Source organism: Pipistrellus kuhlii, unplaced genomic scaffold (genome assembly GCF_014108245.1).
Source record: "Pipistrellus kuhlii isolate mPipKuh1 unplaced genomic scaffold, mPipKuh1.p scaffold_m20_p_1, whole genome shotgun sequence".
NCBI classification, from domain to species: domain Eukaryota; kingdom Metazoa; phylum Chordata; class Mammalia; order Chiroptera; family Vespertilionidae; genus Pipistrellus; species Pipistrellus kuhlii.
In genome coordinates, this window is record NW_023425404.1 from 177,440,185 (window position 1) to 177,462,779 (window position 22,595).

Sequence of the window (22,595 nt, forward strand, 5' to 3'; positions counted from 1 at the left end):
AATAGAAAAGAATGAGAACTTCATTCTGAATATACTTCAGATGATGAGTGACCAGAGGGTGAGAGAATCAGACTGAACCAAAAAGGCCAAACAAAGAACAAACACAAACACAAACATTCTCAGTCCAATATAACTCATAGTTCACATTGTAGTATTAAATTGGTGTTTTCAGAGAATGAGGGGGTCAGAATTAGGAATCTGGATTATCCCCTGTTCAAGCAGTCACCAAAGGTTTTAGTCCGACTACTAATGTGTTCATACCCATGTCCAGAGGTACAAAGTGGGAGAGAGAGGGACAGATGGAAGCCATGTCATTAATGCACTGGTGCCCAAAGACACAGGCTGACCTTGACCTTAGAGCAACCTGTTGTATGTGACACGTTTTGTGGTCAGTGAAGAAGGATCTTCTAGTGTAGCTATATGTGAAGTTTGACAGGGGAGTCTTAATAATACAAAATATCCCTTCCAATATCAGGAAAATCAGAGGCAGTAAAATTTACATTTATGTAAAGCATCTCTAAATGTTTAACCGTGTTTCCAACTGTAACCTACCCAGGATAGGAATCTTGCGAGATGTCTGACGATTATAAATAAGCAAATTTCCTTTAACAGTTCCAACAGCCAGGAAACTTCCAATTTTTGACCAAAGAAGGAAAGACATTTGATCCCTGCAACATTAAGATATAAATTACTAAACAATTCACAGACGTAACCTCTCAATAGTCCTTTTAAAATGTATTCGGGTTAGAAAAGGTCAATGCGGGGCAGGAAAGGTGGGCATGTGTCATACTTTCAACAGTGGGTGTACACCCAAAGTGTAAGAGGACAGAGAAAGGAATGAAGGTTCCTAGACCCAGCAAGACTTTACACTGGGCGGGCAGTGCCACCTGAGGATGCATGCCTTGGGGATCACTTTGGGGGGTGTCAAGGGGAACTGCTAAGGTTATGTTTGGTCCTATTCTGCAAGGCCACCTTGCTTCCTCTGGGTTAGTTCCTTGGAAAACAAAACTGAGGATGTATAGATTCATATTATGGTATATGTGCGATCTCTTCCTGCCTACCGGTGGAGGCATGTATTACTTTTATACCCATTACACATAGATGAAGAAATTGAGGCTTACTAAGTGGCTAAGAAACTCCAAAGTCAAAATTACAAAGTTTAAGTTGTAAATATTGACAAATTTTTCTTTTCCAATGAGAAAATGGTTTTAGCAGAGATCTTGTAATTTATTCTGTCTGCCCAGGACTTTTTCCACTTGAGAACTGCCCTCACCCTCACCCCATTCTTCATTTGGTGGAAGTATCAATCCGATGGCCCTGCCTATTCCACTCAGAGACCTTTTGAGGAACTGAGTGGACACGGGGGATGTGATGGGAACATGCTCTGGCATAACTTGCTGTGAGCAATGATATAAGCCAATAGCTGCCAGTTGCCATGGACAGTGCCTGACTTAGAATGAGCAAGGAAGAGCCAAGAGATAGTCTTGAGCCTTGGCTGGGTAGCTCAGTGGGAGCATCATCCCATGTACCAACCAGAAAGGTTGTGGGTTCCATTACTGGTACGGGAGCAACCGATCGGTGTTTCTCTCTTACATCGATGTTTCTCTCTCTCTCCTGAAACCAATATAGACATATCCCTGGGTGAGGGTTAAAAAAAAAATCTTGGCCGGGACCGGTTTGGCTCAGTGGATAGAGCATCGGCCTTTGGACTGAAAGGTCCCAGGTTCGATTCCGGGCAAGGACATGTACCTTGGTTGCGGGCACATTCCCAGTAGGGGGTGTGCAAGAGGCAGCTGATCGATGATTCTCTCTCATCGATGTTTCTAACTCTCTCTCTCTTCCTCTCTGTGAGAAATCAATAAAATATATTAAAAAAAAAAAAATCTTGATTGCATCATCAGAACCACTAGGTCCAGCCAAGCCTGCAGCCAATCCCATCTCCAGATTTCCCCAAATATGTTTTTTTCTCATCTTTCGACTTTTTAGTCTGTTTCATCAGAAACAACTTAAGAAGATATTTATATTTTACAACATAACTATTATATTTTAGTTAATGGGCAAAATCAATAGGACTTCATATAACAGAAAGAGAAATGAGCTTTTTTTTCTTTTATAAGAAAGCAACCCCTCGATACATTTCTCATGAAAGTAACAAAGTAATGTTAGCATCAAACCTACAAGTAATCATATTTCTAAGTGAAGATTTAAAAAACACACAAAGATTTGTCCTTACCTCATGCCACTGTCTAACTGGCTGGTTTTATTTGTGTTGGCGTCCCATAGATAAATGCAACTAGATTTCTCAGCAACCACTGCTAGGATATCTCCGTCTTTATCCCAATCCATAGCAACACAATTACTTTGAAAAAAGAGAGCAAAACATCACTGTCCATATTTTTAAAGTAGAGGAAAGACATTTAAATACTCACCCATTTGTGATTTTTGTCTACAAGACCATTCAAGCTATTTTAAATAGGTCATGAAATTTCTAGTGAGAAATACAACTCACTATTCACTGCTTGGATAAGACTAACTTAAATTTTTTGTTGTTGCAGGATGGAAAAATTTTAATTCTGTTTTAAATACCATTTTTATATGTCATATTAAATATAATTATACCTAACAAGTTAACAGGTTTCCTTAAATCCTCTAAAGAACCCGGTCCTTTGGTAATACACACCCTACAAATGAACCCCAACTGGAATCAAGCAGTCATCTGAAGGGTTACTTTAGACTTAGAGAGAAAAAGAAGGTACTGATATGTAATGAAGTCATATTTAGATAAACTGCATGTTAAATAGTTGAAGGCTGAGTAGATGTAGTATTGCAAACAGTGGAAAGACTGAATTCTGAGTGATGGTTAAGAAATTTATTTTCATTTTATATCTTAATGGAATGAGAAGAGTGATTCAATTGAGATGACAAAAATAGCTCTCAATAGGAAATGCTCTGTTTAACAGGTTTCTTACTATTCAGAATTATTCCCAATGTTTATTATAATTTAAAAACTTCCTTGGGGATGGACCTTTCTTTCTTGATGCCAAATTTTTCATTTTGACATTCTTTGTTCTTACACAGATTTACATTTTAAGATAGTTGGGGATTTCTTCAGTAAATCTTCAAACTGTTAAAATGTTCTGGGACCTAACTGTCTATAGTAGTTTTAGAGATCTGGGAATATGAAAAGAGGAAAACTGTCAAATTGCTGTTAAAATCATCTATCAATTAAAGACAAATCTAAAGTCATTTTATTTATCAGGAGATCCTTTGACAGTCAAACTCAGTTATAATTAATAAAGCAAAAAAATTTTCATAAGTAAAAAAATAAGGCCATTGTGTAACTAAAATAGATGTTGCAGAGTTTATGTTATAAGATCATACAATTTACTCAAAAGTTTTTTACTAGCCCTAACTGGTGTAGTTCAGTGGGTAGAACGTTGGCCTGCGGATTCAAGGGTCCTGGGTTCAGTTCTGGTCAAGGGCATGTACCTTGGTTGTGGGCACATCCCCAGGTGGGGGTGTGCAGGAGGCAGCTGATGGATGTTTCTCTCTCATTGATGTTTCTAACTCTCTCTCCCTCTCCCTTCTTCTCTGTAAAAAAAAAATATAAAATATATTTTAAAAAAAATTTAAAAAAAGTTTTTTACTAAGTGCCTCCTTATCATATTTTAGACATAATTAGAACTACCTTGACCTCTTTCCCAGAAACCAGAGGCCACAACGAAGAGCAATGCAAAATGCCAGAAGGGTGGCCTCAGGTGGGCGGTGGCAGAGCAGGAATTAGAAAAGGCTGTTAGAGATTTGCAAAGGTGGAGGCAATCACCTACAGAAAGCAGCCATGAATTATAAAAGCATGGCAGCGTAAGAACATTTAGGTGAGAGCGACTATCCACTTAATAACCACTGAGACTATCAGTAAAAACAATTCTGGTAATGATTACACTGAACCGTTAAAAATGCTTCAATTGTGCTAAGTGTAATCTAGAATTATTTCCTGAATATAGATACAAGAAAGTCTTTGTCCTTTAAAAAATATGTGAAAGTAATTATTTTTCTACATTTTATTAGGCAGGAGATACTATATAGTGATACAGGAACATCTAAGGCATGTTCATAATTACATAAGAATTCTTTCATATGAACTCATTTCTAATCCTGCCTTTAAGCTTCTCTATGAATATATGGGTGTTTCTAAACTCTAACTCATATGCTATTTATCTATGTATTTCATCAACTACTTAAGATATTTAAAAAAAATACTTTGCAAATGGAAAAAGCAAAAGAAGAGATAGAGGTTATATATCTTATAAAGTTCTATTTGATTGTGGCTTTAAGACAATACTTTTTTTTTATATTTTAGGCAACAAAGCTTGAAAAAGTTTTTGATCCAACTCTGTACTTACCCAGATAAGTTAATTTCACTTCTTTTTTGACCATGGCGATCAAAGATTTTTACAATATGGTCAGCTCTAAAAGCAATTAGAACATAAAAAATATGATTTGAATGTTTCTTTTCTTTATCTCTTTATGCATATAAAAGTTTAGGTGTCATACAAGTGCTTTCAATGTTCTCTCATCATAATTTCATAATTTGAGTCTAAAAAGTTATTACTGGGGAAAAGGTTCCATGAACTCTGATGTTAATGGAGATGAAGATATTACTTTTCCTATATAAACATCTCACAATAACTTCTACTGAATAAATGGGTGGTTATGCGGGCATACAACCATTTGGAGTTAGGATGACTTTATAGATTCACTGATTTCTTACCCTGTTACTGCAAGGTAGTTTCCTGATGACTTTTGCCAGGTAAACTGTATTGGTGCACCAAGCCAATTCTTTTCTAGCAGCGAGAAAACACGCTAGAAATAAATAAATAAATAAATAAATAAATAAATAAATAAATAAAACATATGATTAATGGTTAGTCAGAAGAGATGTCAAAGTATGATCATGAAAACAGTAGGATTCAGGATGGTGAAGGCTTGTTAGAGCTTATCCAAAAGAAGTCAACAGTAGAACAACAAAAAGATTAATCAACAAAACAAAAACCTCACAATCTGATTAAGAATGGATCTCAATATATAGGGGAGCCCAGCAAGTGTGGCTCAGAGGTTGAATGGCTACCCAGGAACTAAGAGGTCATGGGTTTGATTCCCAGTCAGGGCACATGCCCAAGGTTGTGGGTTCAATCCCCAGGAGGGGGCATGCAGGAGGCAGCCAATCGATGATGTTTCTCTCTCATTAATGTTTCTATTTTTCTATCCCCCTCCTTTCATCTCTCTCTAAAAATCAATGAAAACATTTAAAAAACATATAGGGGAGAGTTAATTGTAAAACTTCTTTGCTTTGGAACGTTTTTAAATATTAACTTTATAAAAATGTTATGTTTCATGTTTTATAGATGTTTACGATTAAAAGGACAATATACTTCGCTCAAAATTATTTTCTTCCTTTACCCATCAGATATATTTACTTCATTAAATGTGTTTAGTTTGGCCATTGGATGGACAATGTATCAATCAAAAAATCATTTTTTTTTTCACTTATACAATCTAGAACTGTGGATATGGAAACCAAAAACCACATGTTGACTTGAAATTTTATTGAGGAGTTGAAATGTGGGTAGACCAAATTTAATGTGCTATAAATATAAAATGCATATTGGATTTTAAAGATTATGAAAAAGAATGCAAACCATATCATTGATTATATTTGTATTGATTACATGTTGAAATAAAATTTTGGATCTACTGGATAAAATATATCATTAAAATTAATTTTATGTTTTAAAAATATTTTAATGTAGCTATTAAAAATTTTAAATTATATTGGCTCACACATTTATATCAAACAGTGCCAATCAGAACATCTAGGAACATAGAACATGAGTGAAAAATTTTGGATTTTAATAGGTTAAATTACAGATTAAACAATGATGCCCATCTGTAGGCATATGAAGTTTGCATACTACTACAGGTGGCTTAATATTCACAGTGACAATGCTTCCAAACCTCAAAATTACCCACTTATCACTGGGTATTTTGTATGTTAAATAGATGAAATCCATCTCAATTGAAAACAGGTGGGAAAAATCACAGGTGTATCCAGTTTTGTGGCGCATGAAGACATTTTTAAAGGAAAACAAAAAGAGTACAAAAGCATCTTATTTTTGCAATTTTGTGACTACATTTCCCTGGAACCCCTTCCTGCTAGTGACCTTGAGTTTCATTAGCTTCATTGGTATACTCCCATGGAATCGTACATATTTTAGTGCAGCGGAAATGGTGCTCACTTCACATCCAGGAAACCCAAAATTTAAGTTTGGCTTTTTACATTAGCTGTGGGGCTTAAAGTTGCTTCAATGGCCTCAAACACAGAATCCTCAACTTTAAACCAGGAATAATCTCTCTTCCCTTCAGATTCCTCCTAATTGTGAAGAGCTTTAGAAATGTGAGTTATGATGACCGGTCTCTGTCAATTCCAATCTGCACACTAATAGTCACGAGGAAGCATAAGGACGTATAAAATGATTTTTAAAATTGAGCTTTCTATCTCTTTGGGCGGGGCGGGTACTGTGGGAAAGCGGAAAGGTGAAGGGGCTGTAGCCAGGGACCCAGGAGAAGCCTGGACATCGCGCCTGCAGAGGATGACGCTCTTGAGCGTGTACACCTGCGTGTGCAGATTTCTCCGCGAAAACTGTGTACTCGCCGCCACCAGGTGATCTATACATGGGACCAAATCACACTTAGAGATTGCGCCTTCGCGAGCTCTTCACTCTGTGTAAGGAGCTGGTTAGTTGCACAGCTTGCCAGGGGGGTCGCTCCAAGAGATGAGGCAGCTCGTGACAGACGAATGAGTCCCTTTCACCATCACCCTGCAAACTCAGCCCCACGAAGTTTGGGCTCTCTTCTGACCCAGTCAGCTCCTTTCCGGCCGGACCGGGGTGCCCCCGTCCCTCCCCGCTTCCACCCCGGGAGCGACCCCAGAACTGAGAGGCCTCCCTCTCTCTGCTTTCTCCTCTCTTTTCTTCCCTTTCCCCTCGCTCCTTCCACCGCGCCCCCATTTTCTCTCCCTCCCTGCCCGCCCCCTGCCCCACTCCACGCACGCGGAAGAGCGGGTGTCCCTGTTCCCGAAGCCGCGCTCCTCAGGCTGAGGGGAGGGCCAGTGGTCCGCTCTTCCCGCCCCCGGGCTTTGTAAGTTACTTACCTTCATCTCCAGACTGGCGCGGCCGCGCGATTGCGCAGGCGCACCTGGTCTCCGCCGGGAAGGCGACCGCGTTCCCGTCACCCAGGAGACCAGGCGAGCCCTGGCCAATCAGCGAGCAGCAGCCCGAGGGCGGGGCTCCGCGGAGGAGAGCCAGAGACGTGGATGGGATCACGTGACGCCAGGATGGCAGGGCCCGGAGGAGGCTGAGCGTCGCGAGACCTTTCGGCGCCCCGGCTTCCTGGCTGGGCAGTGATTGGTGGGATCTGGAGACTCGCCGGGGGAAGGCGGGCTTTGTGAGCCCTCAGTAAATCTCGGTCCCCCGACTCCGTGGCACGGAGAAAGGCGAGGAATGCTGGGTGGGAGGAGGCGGGATTGATTGGCTCGTGGGGCAGACACTCTTCCATAGGCCATGGAAAGAGGGTTTGGATGTGCGAGCCCAGGGGTCATCTCTTCCCCGTGTTTCTGGGCTAGAAAGGATAAGATGGGAGAGGTAGTTTATTCCAAGGCCTTATGAGGCCAACGGAAGTGGGCGGGCAAAATGAGCTCTTAAGAAATAGTTTAAGTGCTGTAGGAAACCGAATTAAAAAATACATGATCATACCCGCCTCATTGGTTTGGCTCAGTGGCTTGAGCACGGACATATGAACCAGGAGGTCACAGTTCATTCAGGTCAGGGCACATGCTGGGTTGGGGCTCCACCGCCAGTAGGAGGCGTGCAGGATAGATGATTCTCACCACTGATGTTTCTCTCCCTCTCCCTTCCTCTCTGAAAGAAATGAAAATAGGTTTTTAAAAAAACACATGATCACAATATGTACAGAAATAAAAAGCAGTTCACAAAAATCCATACCTTTAAAAAGTCAACACACATTCATGATAAAACTAAACTAGGAGTGGAAAGTAACCTCTTTAAAGTGAGGAAGATCATCTGCAAAAGAACATACAACTAACATCATACTTCATGGTGAAAGTCTGAATACCTTGCCCTAAGCTTGGGGGGAGAAAGTTCCCTGATCCGTGAATGCGATTTAGCTTTACAAAATTTTCTTTATTTTGTTAAATATATTCTTATGTATTTTATTTTTGATGCGATTATACATAGAATTTTAAAATTTTTTCACTTTTATATTGTTTATGTCTAGTGTAGAAAAATGGAATTGATTTTTTTGATTATTGATCTTGTACCCTGGAAACTTGCTCAACTCATTATTATTATTTTTTTTTTTTGGTGGATTTCTTAGAATTTTCTGTGGTCAATTTTACTAGTTTCACTCATTTCTCTCCAATCTGGATAGTCTTATTTCCTTTTCTTGGCTAGTGTGGACATCCTTTTAGGAATTCTAGAACTTACTGATAGGTTATGCATTGTTTCTCTTACTGTATTTCTCTAATTGTGCTATCTTTTCATCTTTTAACTTTCATTTTTACCTCAATTGTGATGAAAATTATACAATAGGGTCCCTTTAATGGGCACTCAAGAAATTGGCTGAGAAACTTTTCAGGCATGGAAACATAACTTTTCTCAATAAACTAATAAAGCTGGCAGGTAATGGCCATGGCATATTGAACATTTAAATATGAGTATTGAGCACCAAATTTGGATTTTTCAGATGATTTTACTATTGTGCATTGCTTCATGTGTTTACATATTTAAATGTTTTCTATTGTAAAATATTACTCTCGTAAGTACTGCATGGGTGTAATAGTGAATTAAATCCCAGTTTAAACCCAGTTCATAGCATTCACCAGTTCTTTGACCTTTAGCCAATTCCCTCCTCTGAATCTGTGCACCCAGATCTAAAGTGGGAACAACAGCCCTAGCGAGAGCCTATTACAGAGGCAACAGTGAATAAAATGTTAATTGCTTCAGGGGATACAAAAATATATCCAAGTATGTGCCCTTAAGGAACTAACATTCTTTGCCCATCTTTGTTTTATGGTCTAGTATTATGTAAAATGTTAGTCTCCCCATTGTTTTGCTCGCTGTCTTATTGATCAGGAAGTTTGAGGAAAATTAATTCTCAGTTGGATGAACTCACTTCCCCAGTCCTTGACTGAAGTTTTGCTCCCGAGTCTCTGATACAGAATCAGACAGATAAGTAGGTCAGCCTTTGCCAGACTTACTGTGTAGCATTTTATTTCTCTGAAGCTCTCACACAGCACAACCATTCTTGTCACTAACACAGACAGCTCTTTAAGTGACGGCTTCTCTGACCTCCTTGCTCCAGCTACCACTAAGCAAGGACCACTTTCCTCCCACAGAATTCACTTACGTCTCTTCTGAACTGCTCAGTTTATCATGTAAATTTGTGACGATGCATAACTTCAAAGAAATAAAACTGAAAGCAACACATGAACAAGTGAGACAAACAAGCAGGGGGGTAGTGAAAGGTAAAGTGGGTCGAATAGATGGTGACAGAAGATTTGACTTCAGGGGGACACACAATGCAATAAATATGCAGACGATGCATCATGGGATTGTACACTTGAAACCTATGTAATTGTATTAACCAATGTCACCCCAGTAAATTTAACTTAAAAAGAAAATGTTGAGTATACAAAAATGTTTGATTCTCCTTAATTACAAGAATAATGTTTTTACTATCTTAAAAACTAACAAAAGCCTTTTTATGAGTATATTCACTCAGAAAAAATATTAACTAGTTTTGAAAATATTGACTAGTTTTGAAACAGTGTTGTCACGCCATCACTTACAGCATAACCCAATAGTCATTGAGCCATTGTGTGCCTTCTCAACTTATAGTACTTTTAAGGCACAAGTATCACGTAAATCATAGTCACTCTCTCATATAAAGCTATTTTAAAATACTCCAATTGAATATAATTGTTACCCACAAAGAAATGTCATCAAAATGGACCCACCTGCAGCCTGGGTATAGACTGAGGACCCTGAACATGGTTCCTCAGCTTCCCTGACTTTACTTTCTTGATGTGCCTCATTAGCTCAAAGGAAATAACTACACAGGACTGGGTAACATAGGGGGTCAGTCAAGGCTAGTCATGGAACTAATATCCTTATCAATCAATACAAGGATATTGATTGATAAGGATATTAGTTGTCAGAGTTGTTCAGGCCACTAGATAAAAAATAGATATACCAGTCCTTTCTGAGGCCTTACAAATAAGAGTGTCTGATGGGGGAGTTGGTGCATTCTTATACCAGGTGTACCGGTTAATATTGAGGATTTTGTAACCAAAGAAAACACGATAATTTCAAGAGAAACATTAAAAGTGCTTTCTAAAAACATATGTATTTTATTGATTTTTTTTTATAGAGAGGAAAAGAGAGGGATAGAGAGTTAGAAAGATCAATGTGAGAGAAACATTGATCAGCTGCCTCTTGCACACCCCCTACTGGGGATGTGCCCACAACCAAGGTACATGCCCTTGACTGGAATCGAACCTGGGACCCTTCAATCCGCAGGCTGACCCTCTATCCACTGAGCCAAACCGGTTACATGCAAAAGTTACTAGAGGCCCAGTGCACAAATTTGGGAACGGGTGGGATCCGGCAGGCAATTTGGGTGGATTGGGATCTTGCCTGTTGGGAGGAGGAGATGGTGGGAGGTTGGCTGATTAGCCAGCCCTGATCAGGGCCCAATCAGGGCTGGGCCGGCTGAGAGGAGGGGCTATGGGCAATTGGCCAGTGTGCTCCCCCCCTAATTAGGGTTGGGGATTGAGGGAAGTTGCTGTGGGTGGTGAGCATGCTGTCCCCTCCCCCAAATGGGGAGGGTGGTGCCAATCAGGGGCCAGCAGCCTTGGGGAGGGGTCGTGGGTGGTTGGCTAGCTGTCCCTGACCCTGAGTGGGTGGGTGGGGGGTGATCTGGGGTGGGCCTGAGCAGGGGTAGGGGAGGACTTCAGGAGGTTGGCTGGCTTGCCCTGCCTCCTCTTGGGGTGGGGGTGGCAATTAGGGGCAGGGCTGCCCAGGGGAGGGGCTGTGGGCCTATTGTGGTAGGGTGAGCAGATCAGGGGTCGGCTGCAGGGGGGTGAGGGATGGGGTAGAGGAGGCGGGGAAAGCGTTTCGCTGGCCTGATAGGACTCTCCCACCCACACTGATCAAGGGTGGGCTGGTCTGAGGGAGGGGCTGCAGGAGATTGGCAGGCCAGCCCCACCCCCTGATTGGGCCAGTTTGTTGGCCATAGTGAGTGTCACAGTGACCAGTCTTCTGGCCTTCCACTGTTTTTTTATATATAGTATATAGATTATTGTCCTTGTTGCTCCCTTTATTCTATTAATGTGGTATATTACACTGATTGATTTTTGTATGTTGAACCATCCCTGTATTCCTGAAATAAATTTTAGTTTGTCATGGTGTATAATCTGTCTTTATCTGGTTTGGAGGCAAGGTGACACTGGTCTTATAGAATAAATTAGAAAGTGTTACTTCCTCTTTTTTTTTTTTTTTTTTTTAAGAATTTAAGGAGAATTGGTGTAAATATTTTGATAGATTTCACTGATGAACCCATCTGGTTCTGGACTTTTTTTTTTTTAAATATATTTTTATTGATTTTGTACAGAGAGAAAGGGAGAGCAATAGAGTTAGAAACATCGATGAGAGAGAGTCATCGATCAGCTGCCTCTTGCACACCCCCTACTGGGGATATGCCCGCAACCAAGGTACATGCCCTTGACTGGAATCGAACCCGGGACCTTTCAGTCCCCAAGCCGACTCTCTATCCATTGAGCCAAACCGGTCTCGGCTGGTTCTGGACTTTTTTTGTTGGGAGAATTTTTATTATTGATCAATCTCTTTTAATTGTTATAGGTCTGCTTAGATTTTTTTTTTATTTCTTCACTCAGTTTTGGTAATTTGTTCATTTTTAGGAATTTGCTTATTTCATATAGAGTATCTAATTTGTTGGCAATAAAGCTTATTTTTTATGAATAAATTTATTTATGGTTCAGTCATCCAAAATACAACGCAATTGATCTAATATTTATAAAACTTGAAATGTCATTCTTTCTTACATGTACTTTTCTAAAGCAAAATGTATACAAAATTCCACAAGATATTTAAGCAAAATCTCTCACCAATACTCAGGAACCAAAATTTTCTGATAGGAGTGTTACTGGTATAAACTTTATTTCTAAAAAGCATAAACTTCATTTGTCTTTTGATTAAAACGAATGCTTTCCCACATAAAATGAAGCCTTTTTCTACCCAGAAACAGGGATGATAAGAGTGTAGACTCTTGAGCCAGACTGCCTGCATTAAAACCCTGCTCTGCCACTTACTTGCTATATATAATCTTGGGGTTAACCTCTCCAATTCTGTTTCCTCCTCTGTAAAAAGAATAGAACTTAACTTCACAAGGTTGCTGTGAGGATTCAGTGCATTCAAACATGCAAAAACTAGGTCCCCCGTTCATAATAACCATTCAATAATTATCAGCAAATATTATTTTTCATATGGTGGTCATTAATTGGGGTTAAAATAAAGAGCATCTAGACATCTCAATGGAGAGACTAAAAGTAAAGTCTAGGCAGCAGTGTTGGATGAAGGATACAAGGAAGAGCCATATTTTCCTCTAGATTAAGGAGTGTTTCCTCTGGACTGGAAGGAGTGTTTGGCAAATGTTGTCATTAGAAAAGAAATGGTTCTCTTTATTAGTATCCAGGAGAGGAGGTTCTATTGACTACAAAATTGCATCAGAGAGGCCCTCTAGTGAAACAGAAAAGTCAAAGGAACTGTTCTAGTGACTCGTAAAAGAAAGGAAGGCCTCCAGAGGGTGCAGTGAGTCTGGCTCCACTGTGGGCACAGGGAACCAGAGAGTGGATAACAGTGTTCCAAGGAATGATCACAAGTACACGGACAGGTGCTTCCTTTGAAATCACAGGTCTAAGCTTCCACAAGAAGGGATGTGTACTGATATGTTTCTGCTTTTGAAACTTTTGTTTTATTTCTTATACCTTTTCCTCTTCCCTCCCTTCCTCTAAATATATAAATATACTCCACAGCTGACCTTCCTTGTCAGGAAAATAATTGAATTCATATTCATAATACAATACATTTATGAAATATTAATGTATTTGTCACTATCACTATTATTTTCTTAGCAGCCACAAAAGTAAAATAGCTACAGGATTTTTTGTTTGGGGAAACAGAAGTACTCAGTTCAGTTCCTTGGTTTCTAGAAACAATGTGGAAACATTGCATGAGCATTCAAAATAGCTAAAAAAAGGTTTGTTTTAATAAAGCAACTAAAATAAAGGTTACCCTGATATAAAATGCAAAAACACATTAACCATAACACTGTTTTTTAAAATATGGACATTTAGATTATACTCATTTATATTAGGATATAAATTAATGACTTATACCTTAAAGGATTTATCATAAAATGTTACTGCCCTGTGCATTTTTGCAAACAATACGCAATTCACTGAGAGTATTAACATCCACATATGTAATTAGAGTTTACAAATGTACAAAACTTTGGGTAATAAACACTTTAAACTTATTTTTCAAACATTCAATAGTCCCATTCCCCCCAAACTGATTACAAAGAAGCACAACTGGATAAAAACATCTTTTATAAAAGAAAACAAATTCATATAATTAAATACTTGTTAGGTGAAAGAACATTATAGATTATATAACATTTCTTTTCTCTACATAAACTTGCATATCTTAAATTTAATGCAGAATGCCATGTTTCAATTCCAATCTGAGAATATCGTAACATGTACTTCTTGGTAAATCTAAATATAACAGGATGAATATTTAAGTATATTAATGATCATATCAAAAGTTTTTATTTGGTCATTATTACTTTAACTTTTTAGTGTTTTTCTTTATTGTAGAAATAAAATCCATAACCAAAGCACATATATTACAGCTATTTCTGAAAACAAACAAATAAACAGAACACTAAATAGCATACTCTTTAGTATAGGATTAAAGAGTGGTTATGGTTAAACAAGGAAATGAATAAAAATTACTACAACTCATGTATGATAAAGTTACAATGAAAAAGGTTACACATTTTATCTGGTCTGTTTGCACTGTAATAAAAGAAATCTGAATAATGTGAATAAAATGTGCTTGATTAAGAAATTAAATTTCCAATTAACATTGGGTTGTGTTTAGGAGCAATATGTTTGTTCTTGTATTTTATATGAGGAACATATGTTCATAACCTACCAGTAATACTTTTGATTTACTAAGAAATGAAAGAATATGATTCCGGTTCATCCTCCCTTTTAAAAAATATCTTCACTTTGAGATCAGGCACTTTGTGCCCAGGAATGTGGCATTGCAAATTTCCTAAAAATGTATCCATTGAGAGTAGGATAAATGTACCAAATTCATAAAAGAGGATATCTTCATTTAGTAACCAAAGCACTAAATTATAATTTTACAGTCACAACGCAAGCCCCAGCTCTTCCTAGGCACAATGGAGCAACCTGAAAAGAAACAAAAAGACATGTGTAAGTAAAAATGTTGATAATACTAGACTAGCTGGTGAAACATGGAAATAGTCCATACCCCTTGGCAAAAGGCTGCTGCCCCAGACCTACCGCTGGCCTGGTCCCCTGCCCCCCTCAAACCTCCTCCTGATGTGAAACTTTCGTAGACATCCCACATCACTTGGATACATCACATGATTACGTATTATTCACTTCTCTTTAAAGGCGATTTTTTTCTTTTATTAATTGAGATATAATTGACATATAATATTATATTAGTTGCAGGTGTACCACATAATGATTCAATATATATATATATATATATATATATATATATATATATATATATATATATATATATATATAGTGAAAAGGTGTTTTTATAACTGAGGAATTGTCCTACATGAAGTACGATGTTTTGGGCAAAATGATGTACAATATGGATGTGAGGAAATGCTGATATTGTGAGAAAATGCTGAATACTTAAAAGCAACTTTATGAACAATATATCTAGAGGGGCCCTGTAGGAGAAGGATTATATCAGAGAACACACAAAATACACTGCATGCCTGAAATCTGCTTACTCCAAAAATAACAGTAACTTCCCATATAATGACTGCTTTCTGTATGCATGGCTGAAAAGTCTAAACCCATTCTACTGATTTTCATTCAACTTCCTAGTAGTAGAAACAAACCTGATGAATGAACTCTGTGACAGTGAGATAGAGGTGTGAATGCTAGGTGGAGGAATATAAACTACTTATAGGTAAGGAACTGCTCTTAAATTTTTCACTTTATTGTCCTTTTAAAAAATGTTTTTATTTTATTATTATTACTAATTTTTGTTTTTATTGATTTCAGAGAAAAAGGAAGGAAAAGGGACAAACAGAAACATCAATGAGAGAGAAACACTGATTGGCTGCCTCTCGCATACTTACCACAGGGGATCGAGCCCACAACTTGGGCATGTGCCCTGACCAGGAATCGAACTAGCAAACTCTTGGTGTATGGGTTGATGCTCAATCAATAAGCCACAACAGCCAGGCTGTCTTTTTTTTTATTTTTTATGTACTCTAAATACTAGAAAATTAATAGTGGAAACGAAAATGTGGAAAGAATAGTTGTCAAGGAACTACTTTGAGAATAGTAAGAATCTATGCATTTGACCTAAGAGAGATAAAACGTTAGCATTTGGGAAAGAGTGACTAGTATAAAGAACTAATATAAAGTGTTTGTATCAATTAGTGGATTTTAAGATTACAACAGACTTCAATTGTAAGAGAATTCTCAGTTATTCTCCATTTGAATCAGTTGTTTTGATCGCTGTTATATCTCCTTGAACAAATAATCCATTTTAAAACCATATCCACTTACAGTATTCTAGGAGTGACTTCTAAGTCGTTAAAATCAAAGCATCTGTTTGTAATTAGCAGTTTTTCTCAAAACAACCACGACACTAAATCTCTACACTGTGAATGGTACATGTTGTCATGACAACCAGCTAGCAAGTTTAGCTTGGAGAATTTATTAAATACAATGCAGGCACCTCCTGCTTTGGGTCAAGGCTGGTGGTAGGGTGGGGACAGCTTAAGATTTTGTAACCTCATTTCATTCCCCATACAAATGTCTTCTCGTCCATTTGTGGGAACTGAGTGAAACATTTATTATTCAGAAACTATGGTTATAAGTTCACACCTAGGTGCTGTGAAATAGTGGTAGAGGAGGCATGCACATAAAATAGCTATACGGTCATAGATTATTAATTTTGATATAGAATGATTCAGCATAAAGTATTAATTATCTGCAGTAACAAGCCTCAAGTGCTGGCCAATAGATTTCCTTATAACTGGCCCAAGGGTTTAAATCAAATATGTTTCAGAGAAAGAGATTCTTCTCTCCCAGTTTGGGTTTCATGGTTATCATTCACACTACTTCTGCCAAGGCGGAAGGCTGATGGGAGGTAATCACATAATTTCCAATGAGATCCTGTGGCTCTAACTCAACCTTCTCTTCTGCCCTAACCCAGTTTACCCTGTCCCCATTTACTGCCAGGTGAACTTTTTATTATTGTATCACTCTCTTGGTTAAAAGTCTCCTCTGACTTCTCATGCCCAGACTCTTCAGCTTGACCCTCATTGGCCTCCATCCTGACCCCAACCTTCCTCTTCAGAAAGAACTCCTATTCTTCTCAGCTAGCCACACTTCCTCAATAGAGCCCATATATTTCTGTTTGGTGGTATTTCTTTCATGTTTTCTCACACAATTTCTCCTTCCTTTCTACTTTCTGAGTTGGATCCATTAAGGTTTAGCTTAAATTAAGGTGACCAGACGTCCCGATTTTTAACAATTTGTCCCGAGTCCCGCGGCGTTTTTAAAAAGTCCCGATCAAATTGTTAAAAATGGGGATGTTCCGCCAAAAGCGGGACGTCTGGTCACCTTAGCTTAAATTCAACTTCTTTCTCACTGAAGCCCTCTCAAAAACCATTTTATTTTTTCTCTTTGGTTTTCTATAACTACTCACTGCCTATACCATGGGACTCCTCATCTCACCACTCTACATTGTGGGCTCTCTGTACACATGCAGACCTTACCCACCTAAGTAATTAAGTTCTATGACAGCCCGATTCTCATAAGTTTTTTTTTTTTAAATATATTTTATTGATTTTTTTACAGAGAGGAAGGGAGAGAGATAGAGAGCTAGAAATGTCGATGAGAGAGAAACATTGACCAGCTGCCTCTTGCACACCCCCCACTGGGGGTGTGCCCGCAACCAACGTACATGCCCTTGACTAGAATCGAACCCGGGACCTTTTAGTCCGCAGACCAACGCTCTACTGCTGAGCCAAACCGGTTTTGGCATAAGTTTTGTTTCTTAACAGTACTTATCATTGCTTTTTGTAAAAAAAAAACCCACAAAACTTTGGCTCAATTAAACATATGCATGTCTTTTATGTACCAGATACTGAAGTGGGGCACAAAATTCTTGAAAGATCTCAAAAGACCATTCCAGACCATTCCTGGAAGTGCTAGGCTCTCCCAGAAACAAACACGTTTGGAACTCTTGCTATAATTTGCAGGTCAAGTGTTTTACTTGTTCATGTAATTTAGGATTTTACCATCTTAACTAATTAGGTTATGAACAGCCATTTAGTCTTCTCCTAAAGGTCAATGGCTTGAGTATTTAAAAATTATTGGTCATGTATGGGTAAGCGGCTCAGATTTTTCCGACTACCCTCTTTGTTTTCCACAATCTTCTCTCCCTCTCTCTTTCTCATAGCCTGACAGTGGTGCTGTCAGCTCTAGCAATGCTAGAACATCTCACCAATTCCCAGCAAGCAAATGGTGGCATACCAACTAACAATAATTTGCCTGAGTAGTATTAACTTATAAAGGTAATTTTGGATTTTAATTATGTTATAAAATTAATGAGTCCTTCTTGTTTTTTATATTTAATTAAGTGACGACTTATCCTGTTCAGGCTATATATTTTGATACTCTTTTGTCTGGAGATCATAAGCCTCCAAAAAAATTGAGAGGATCTGTTTTACTGAAAGAATTGTTTTAACAAAAACAGAGTAAGTACACAAGGGTTTCCTTTTCTCTGCATCCTCACCAACTCTGTTATTTGCTGACTTTCTGATAATAGCCATTCTGACTAGTGCAAAGTGGTTCGCATTGTGATTTTGATTTGCATTTGCCTGATGATTAGTGATGATGAGCATTTTTCATGTCTGTTGGCTATCTGTATGTCTTCTTTGGAGAAGTGTCTTTTCATGTCCTCTGCCCATTTTTCATTGGATTGTTTGTTTTTTGTTATTGAGTTGTATGAGTTACTTATATATTTTGGATATCAACCTTTATCAAATACATTATGGTGCACTGTTGATGAGACTGCAAACTGATGTAGGCCATATGGAAACAATATGAAGATTCCTCAAAAAACTAAAAATAGATATATCATATGACCTAGCAATTCCACTTCTGGATAATTATTATATAAAGAAAAACCAAGAACACTAATTTGAAAAGTTAGATGTAGCTCTATGTTCGTTGCAGCATTATTTACAACAACCAAGATATGAAGGCAACCTAAAGTGTCTGTTGATAGATGAATGGATAAGGAAGATGTGGGATATATGTACACTTTACATGGTGTGACAGATGATTACTAGAATTAATGTGGTGACCACATTGCAAGGTCAAATCACTGTATTGTACACCTGAAACTAATAGAACCAATATAAGACTCTATACCAACTATAATTAAATAAAAAAATTAAAAAACAACACAGAATAATTGGAATAATGAAAGATGAAATGACATACCTGAGTCCACTCATTTGTTTGGGGATCATAAGCCTCCACTGTATTAAGGTAAGTTTGTCCATCATACCCTCCAACAGCATATAATTTATCTCCAAGTAAACACACTCCCACCGCATCTCTGCTGATGCTCATAGATGCCACTGCAGTCCACATATCTGTTTTGGGATCATATCTGAAAGAAAAGTTTAGAACTGGAGCTGACATTGTCCTCACAATATTTTATGTAAAAATGGTGTTGTTCTTTAAGCCTATCTTTTTGTCTTATTATCTGCTATACAAAATGCATTTGCACATAGTTTAGAGAATAGAGTATCCTTTCCTAAAAACTTTTAACTTGGTCTAAACAAGCTTCCAAAGAACATGGCATCCATGAAAGAGAAACATAAAAGAACAAAAGGACAGTTGCAGTACTGAGGAAGAAATCACTAAGAAACTGTTAAAAAATAATATGAAGTGATATGAAAAAATAGCAAATAAAGTTTCAAAACATATAGCAGAGAACTGAAATGCATAAATATGCCACAATATATATTTATATACTGTATAAGAGGTCTCTAGAACCATAAGAAATGCAAAAAATTCACTGTTAATAACTTATTCTTGAATTGACCCCCTTAAAAATCAAATTGCTCCCCTGTAGGGCATATGCCCCAAGTTGGGAACTACTGCTCTAGCCCCTAATTAATTATCTCTGAAATTCACTGAGCTCCTTTTCTTTTTTTTATTAGTTACAGTGTCTAGTACAAAAAAAATGGTATGCAATAAACATTTTTCCTATGGCTCAATTAATAAATTATATAATCAATTCTAAGGTAAAGTTGAAGCAGGCAGTTATAAAACAAGAATCTGAGGAGGTGGTTAGGGTGCAGACTGAGAGATGGCAGAGCAGACAACCCAATATTTACAAAGCTCCTAAGGAAAATAGCATGTGGTGGATGCTCAATAAAGAATTATAAATTTTTCTGAAAGTGTCTGAGGCATATTGCATTCTTTTGTATTCCTAGTTTTCCTGCACAAGAAATTACCTCTCCACACAGTCTGAGAGTCTGGAGGTCAAGTTGGAGGCGGGAGCATCGTGCCCTCCGATAGCATACAGCAATCCATTCCAGGTGGTCACGCCTACTCCCCCTCTCCTTTTAGACATTTGTGCACAGAGTGTCCACTTATTAGTATGAGGATCAAAACATTCTACTGACTTGAGACAAGAACTTCCATCCCGACCACCAACCGCATAAAGTCTGTAAAAAGAACAAACAGAATGATAAGAAACAGTGCTACACTTAAGTCAAAGAGGTTATTCTTATGGTATTTCTATTAACTTAAGGTGCCACTGAATATAAGATACACTGTCAATTTATGTACCATTTGAAAAATGACATGTTACCAATTAAATGACATATGTATATATCTGGATATATCAGATATCACTAACTATACATATAAAAGAACACCAAATTCACATGACAGCAACTGCTTCACAGCTGCCATCTTGCCCGCCCTTGGCTGTAAAATGCTCTGTATTTTTAGAGATGTTAAATGTCTTAGAATATAGAAAATATGGTATATAAATGCTGCCTTGGTCAACTTTAATTCATTTTCAATTAAGATACAGTACTAATTTGAAAGTCTTTTACTCTAAATACCGTATAAAATGTTTTATTTATTTTTATTTTTAAAATATACTTTGATTTTAGAGAGGAAGGAAGAGGGAGAGACAGATAGAAACATCAATGATGACAGAGAGTCATTGATTGGCTGTCTCCTGCATGACCCCACTTGGGATGGAGCCCACAACCCTGGGTATGTGCCCTTGACAGGAATCGAACCTGGGACCCTTCAGTCCACAGGCTGATGTTCTATCCACAAAGACAAATCAGGTAGGGCTCAAATGTTTTAAATATTTGAACATTTTAATATTTTTATTAGGCACAAACTCTTCTTGTACTTATTATTTACTTGTAGTTCTTCATATTATTTTTTTATTGCTTTTTAAAAGAAAGAGTATGCCCTGACCAGGTGGCTCAGTTGGTTGGAGCATCATCCCATGCGCCAAAAGTTTGCAGGTTTGATCACTAGTTGGGGCATGTATGAGGCAACCAGTCCATGTTTCTCTTTCACATTTATGTTTCTCTGTCTCTCTCCCCCCACCTTTCTTTCTCTCTCAAATCAATAAAAAACATAACTTTGGGTGAGGATTAAAAACAAAAGAAGAGTAAGAAATTCAGCTCATTGCTACTATTAAAGGTCATGCATTTTTAACTTCTAGAGGCCTTAACATTTAACTAGATTTTTATTTTCAAGAAATAATATTTGAACTGTACCAAGGTTCTGCCCATTAAAATTCTAAGTACTTACATTTGGATAATACACATATTTTAAAGACAGATTTCATAATTTTAATCCATAATTTAAAGTTCACTATGCCACTCAATCTAGTTTTTAAATAAGATGATCATATTTTAATCAGCTTAACAATAACCCACAACCTTTGGACCAACTTAAGATGATCGATCCTATTTTAAATAGCAACATAAGGTTGTAGTAATTGTTACAAGTTCTAAATTTAAGCTATATTATAATATGGAAATTTCAATTTATTTGAAACTTTAATCTGTTAAAATTTGTAATCTGTGAAGTACTACTTTTTTTGTGTCACTGCTCTTAATATTAAACTATTCTAATCTTTAACCAGTAGTTGATAGAATAATTATCTAAATATTTATCACAGAATATTAGAAGACATCACTAAGTAGAAAATATCAACAATTAAAAATACATGTATACACACATAAACACACATACACATAAACACACACACATACACACATACACACACACAGTACAAGAGGCTTCAAGGCACCTTAACCTCCTCACAATGAATTCATGGATCTTTACTGTGAAAGGGGCTGTAATGAACTCTGAGCCCAGACTCTCTGGGTTTGAATCCTGGTTCTGTCACTTAACACTTACCAGTTGTGACTGTGGACAAGTTATTTAACTTCCACCTGCCTAATCTCATCATCCGTATAATTTAGAAGCCCTGCCTCAGAGGATTATTAATGATCATTTTAAAATTATTTTGAACAGTATTTTACATATGGTAAATAATGTATACATGTTTGAGAGGATAATGAAGTCTGTCTCTATTTGCATTCTTTTAGAAAATAATGTTTTTAGGAAACATTAAGTGTATAAACAACATTTATACTATGCTAATATTAAGGGCTAAGTTGTATTGGTAACACTTTGTGAAGAATCATTCTCTCAAGCAATGGTCTTCAAACTGTATTCTAAGAATAGGATTCTGTGGAGGACTTGAGGGTGTCCCCAAAATAGTTCATTTGAAATTTAAGTTTTAAAAAATAGTTTTAATTTTCAAAAATATCACCTGGCTTAATTAAGTGCAAGATTCAGAACTCATCTTTCTTTCCCATGACAGTAAAAAAAAAACAAAAAAAAAACATATATATATATATATATATATATATATATATATATATGATGTCAAATTGTGACAGTCTTATACTAAATATTTTAAAATGTAAGATGTAGGCCTTTCCTGACTTTTAAAATTAGGTCTTCCCTAACTTTTAAAATTATGATCAAGAATGCCGATGGTTGACCCTGG

The 22,595-nt window shown here is 37.4% G+C and overlaps 2 protein-coding genes across 7 annotated transcripts in view; both read right to left on the reverse strand.

Annotated features, from left to right (window-relative positions):
* WDR19 (WD repeat domain 19) overlaps positions 1–7,337 on the reverse strand; it is a 68,165-nt gene extending 60,828 nt beyond the window's left edge. For 3 of the 4 annotated variants that reach the window (XM_045573366.1, XM_036418459.2, XM_045573361.1), the window contains exons 1-5: positions 7,211–7,337; positions 4,772–4,863; positions 4,404–4,469; positions 2,234–2,359; positions 553–668 (exon numbers count right to left, since the gene is read on the reverse strand). In XM_045573366.1, the coding sequence (XP_045429322.1) occupies positions 553–668; positions 2,234–2,359; positions 4,404–4,469; positions 4,772–4,863; positions 7,211–7,216 (406 nt within the window). In that variant the 5' untranslated portion in view covers positions 7,217–7,337. Of the gene's footprint in view, positions 1–552; positions 669–2,233; positions 2,361–4,403; positions 4,470–4,771; positions 4,864–7,210 lie in introns of those variants that run through there. The other variant, XM_045573373.1, reaches the window with a different exon arrangement.
* Positions 7,338–13,235: 5,898 nt separating this feature from the next.
* KLHL5 (kelch like family member 5) overlaps positions 13,236–22,595 on the reverse strand; it is a 64,305-nt gene continuing 54,945 nt past the window's right edge. For all 3 annotated transcript variants that reach the window (XM_036418566.2, XM_036418552.2, XM_036418557.2), the window contains exons 9-11: positions 19,993–20,205; positions 18,968–19,139; positions 13,236–14,638 (exon numbers count right to left, since the gene is read on the reverse strand). In XM_036418566.2, coding sequence (XP_036274459.1) covers positions 14,582–14,638; positions 18,968–19,139; positions 19,993–20,205 — 442 coding nt within the window. In that variant the 3' untranslated portion in view covers positions 13,236–14,581. The remainder of the gene's footprint in view (positions 14,639–18,967; positions 19,140–19,992; positions 20,206–22,595) is intronic.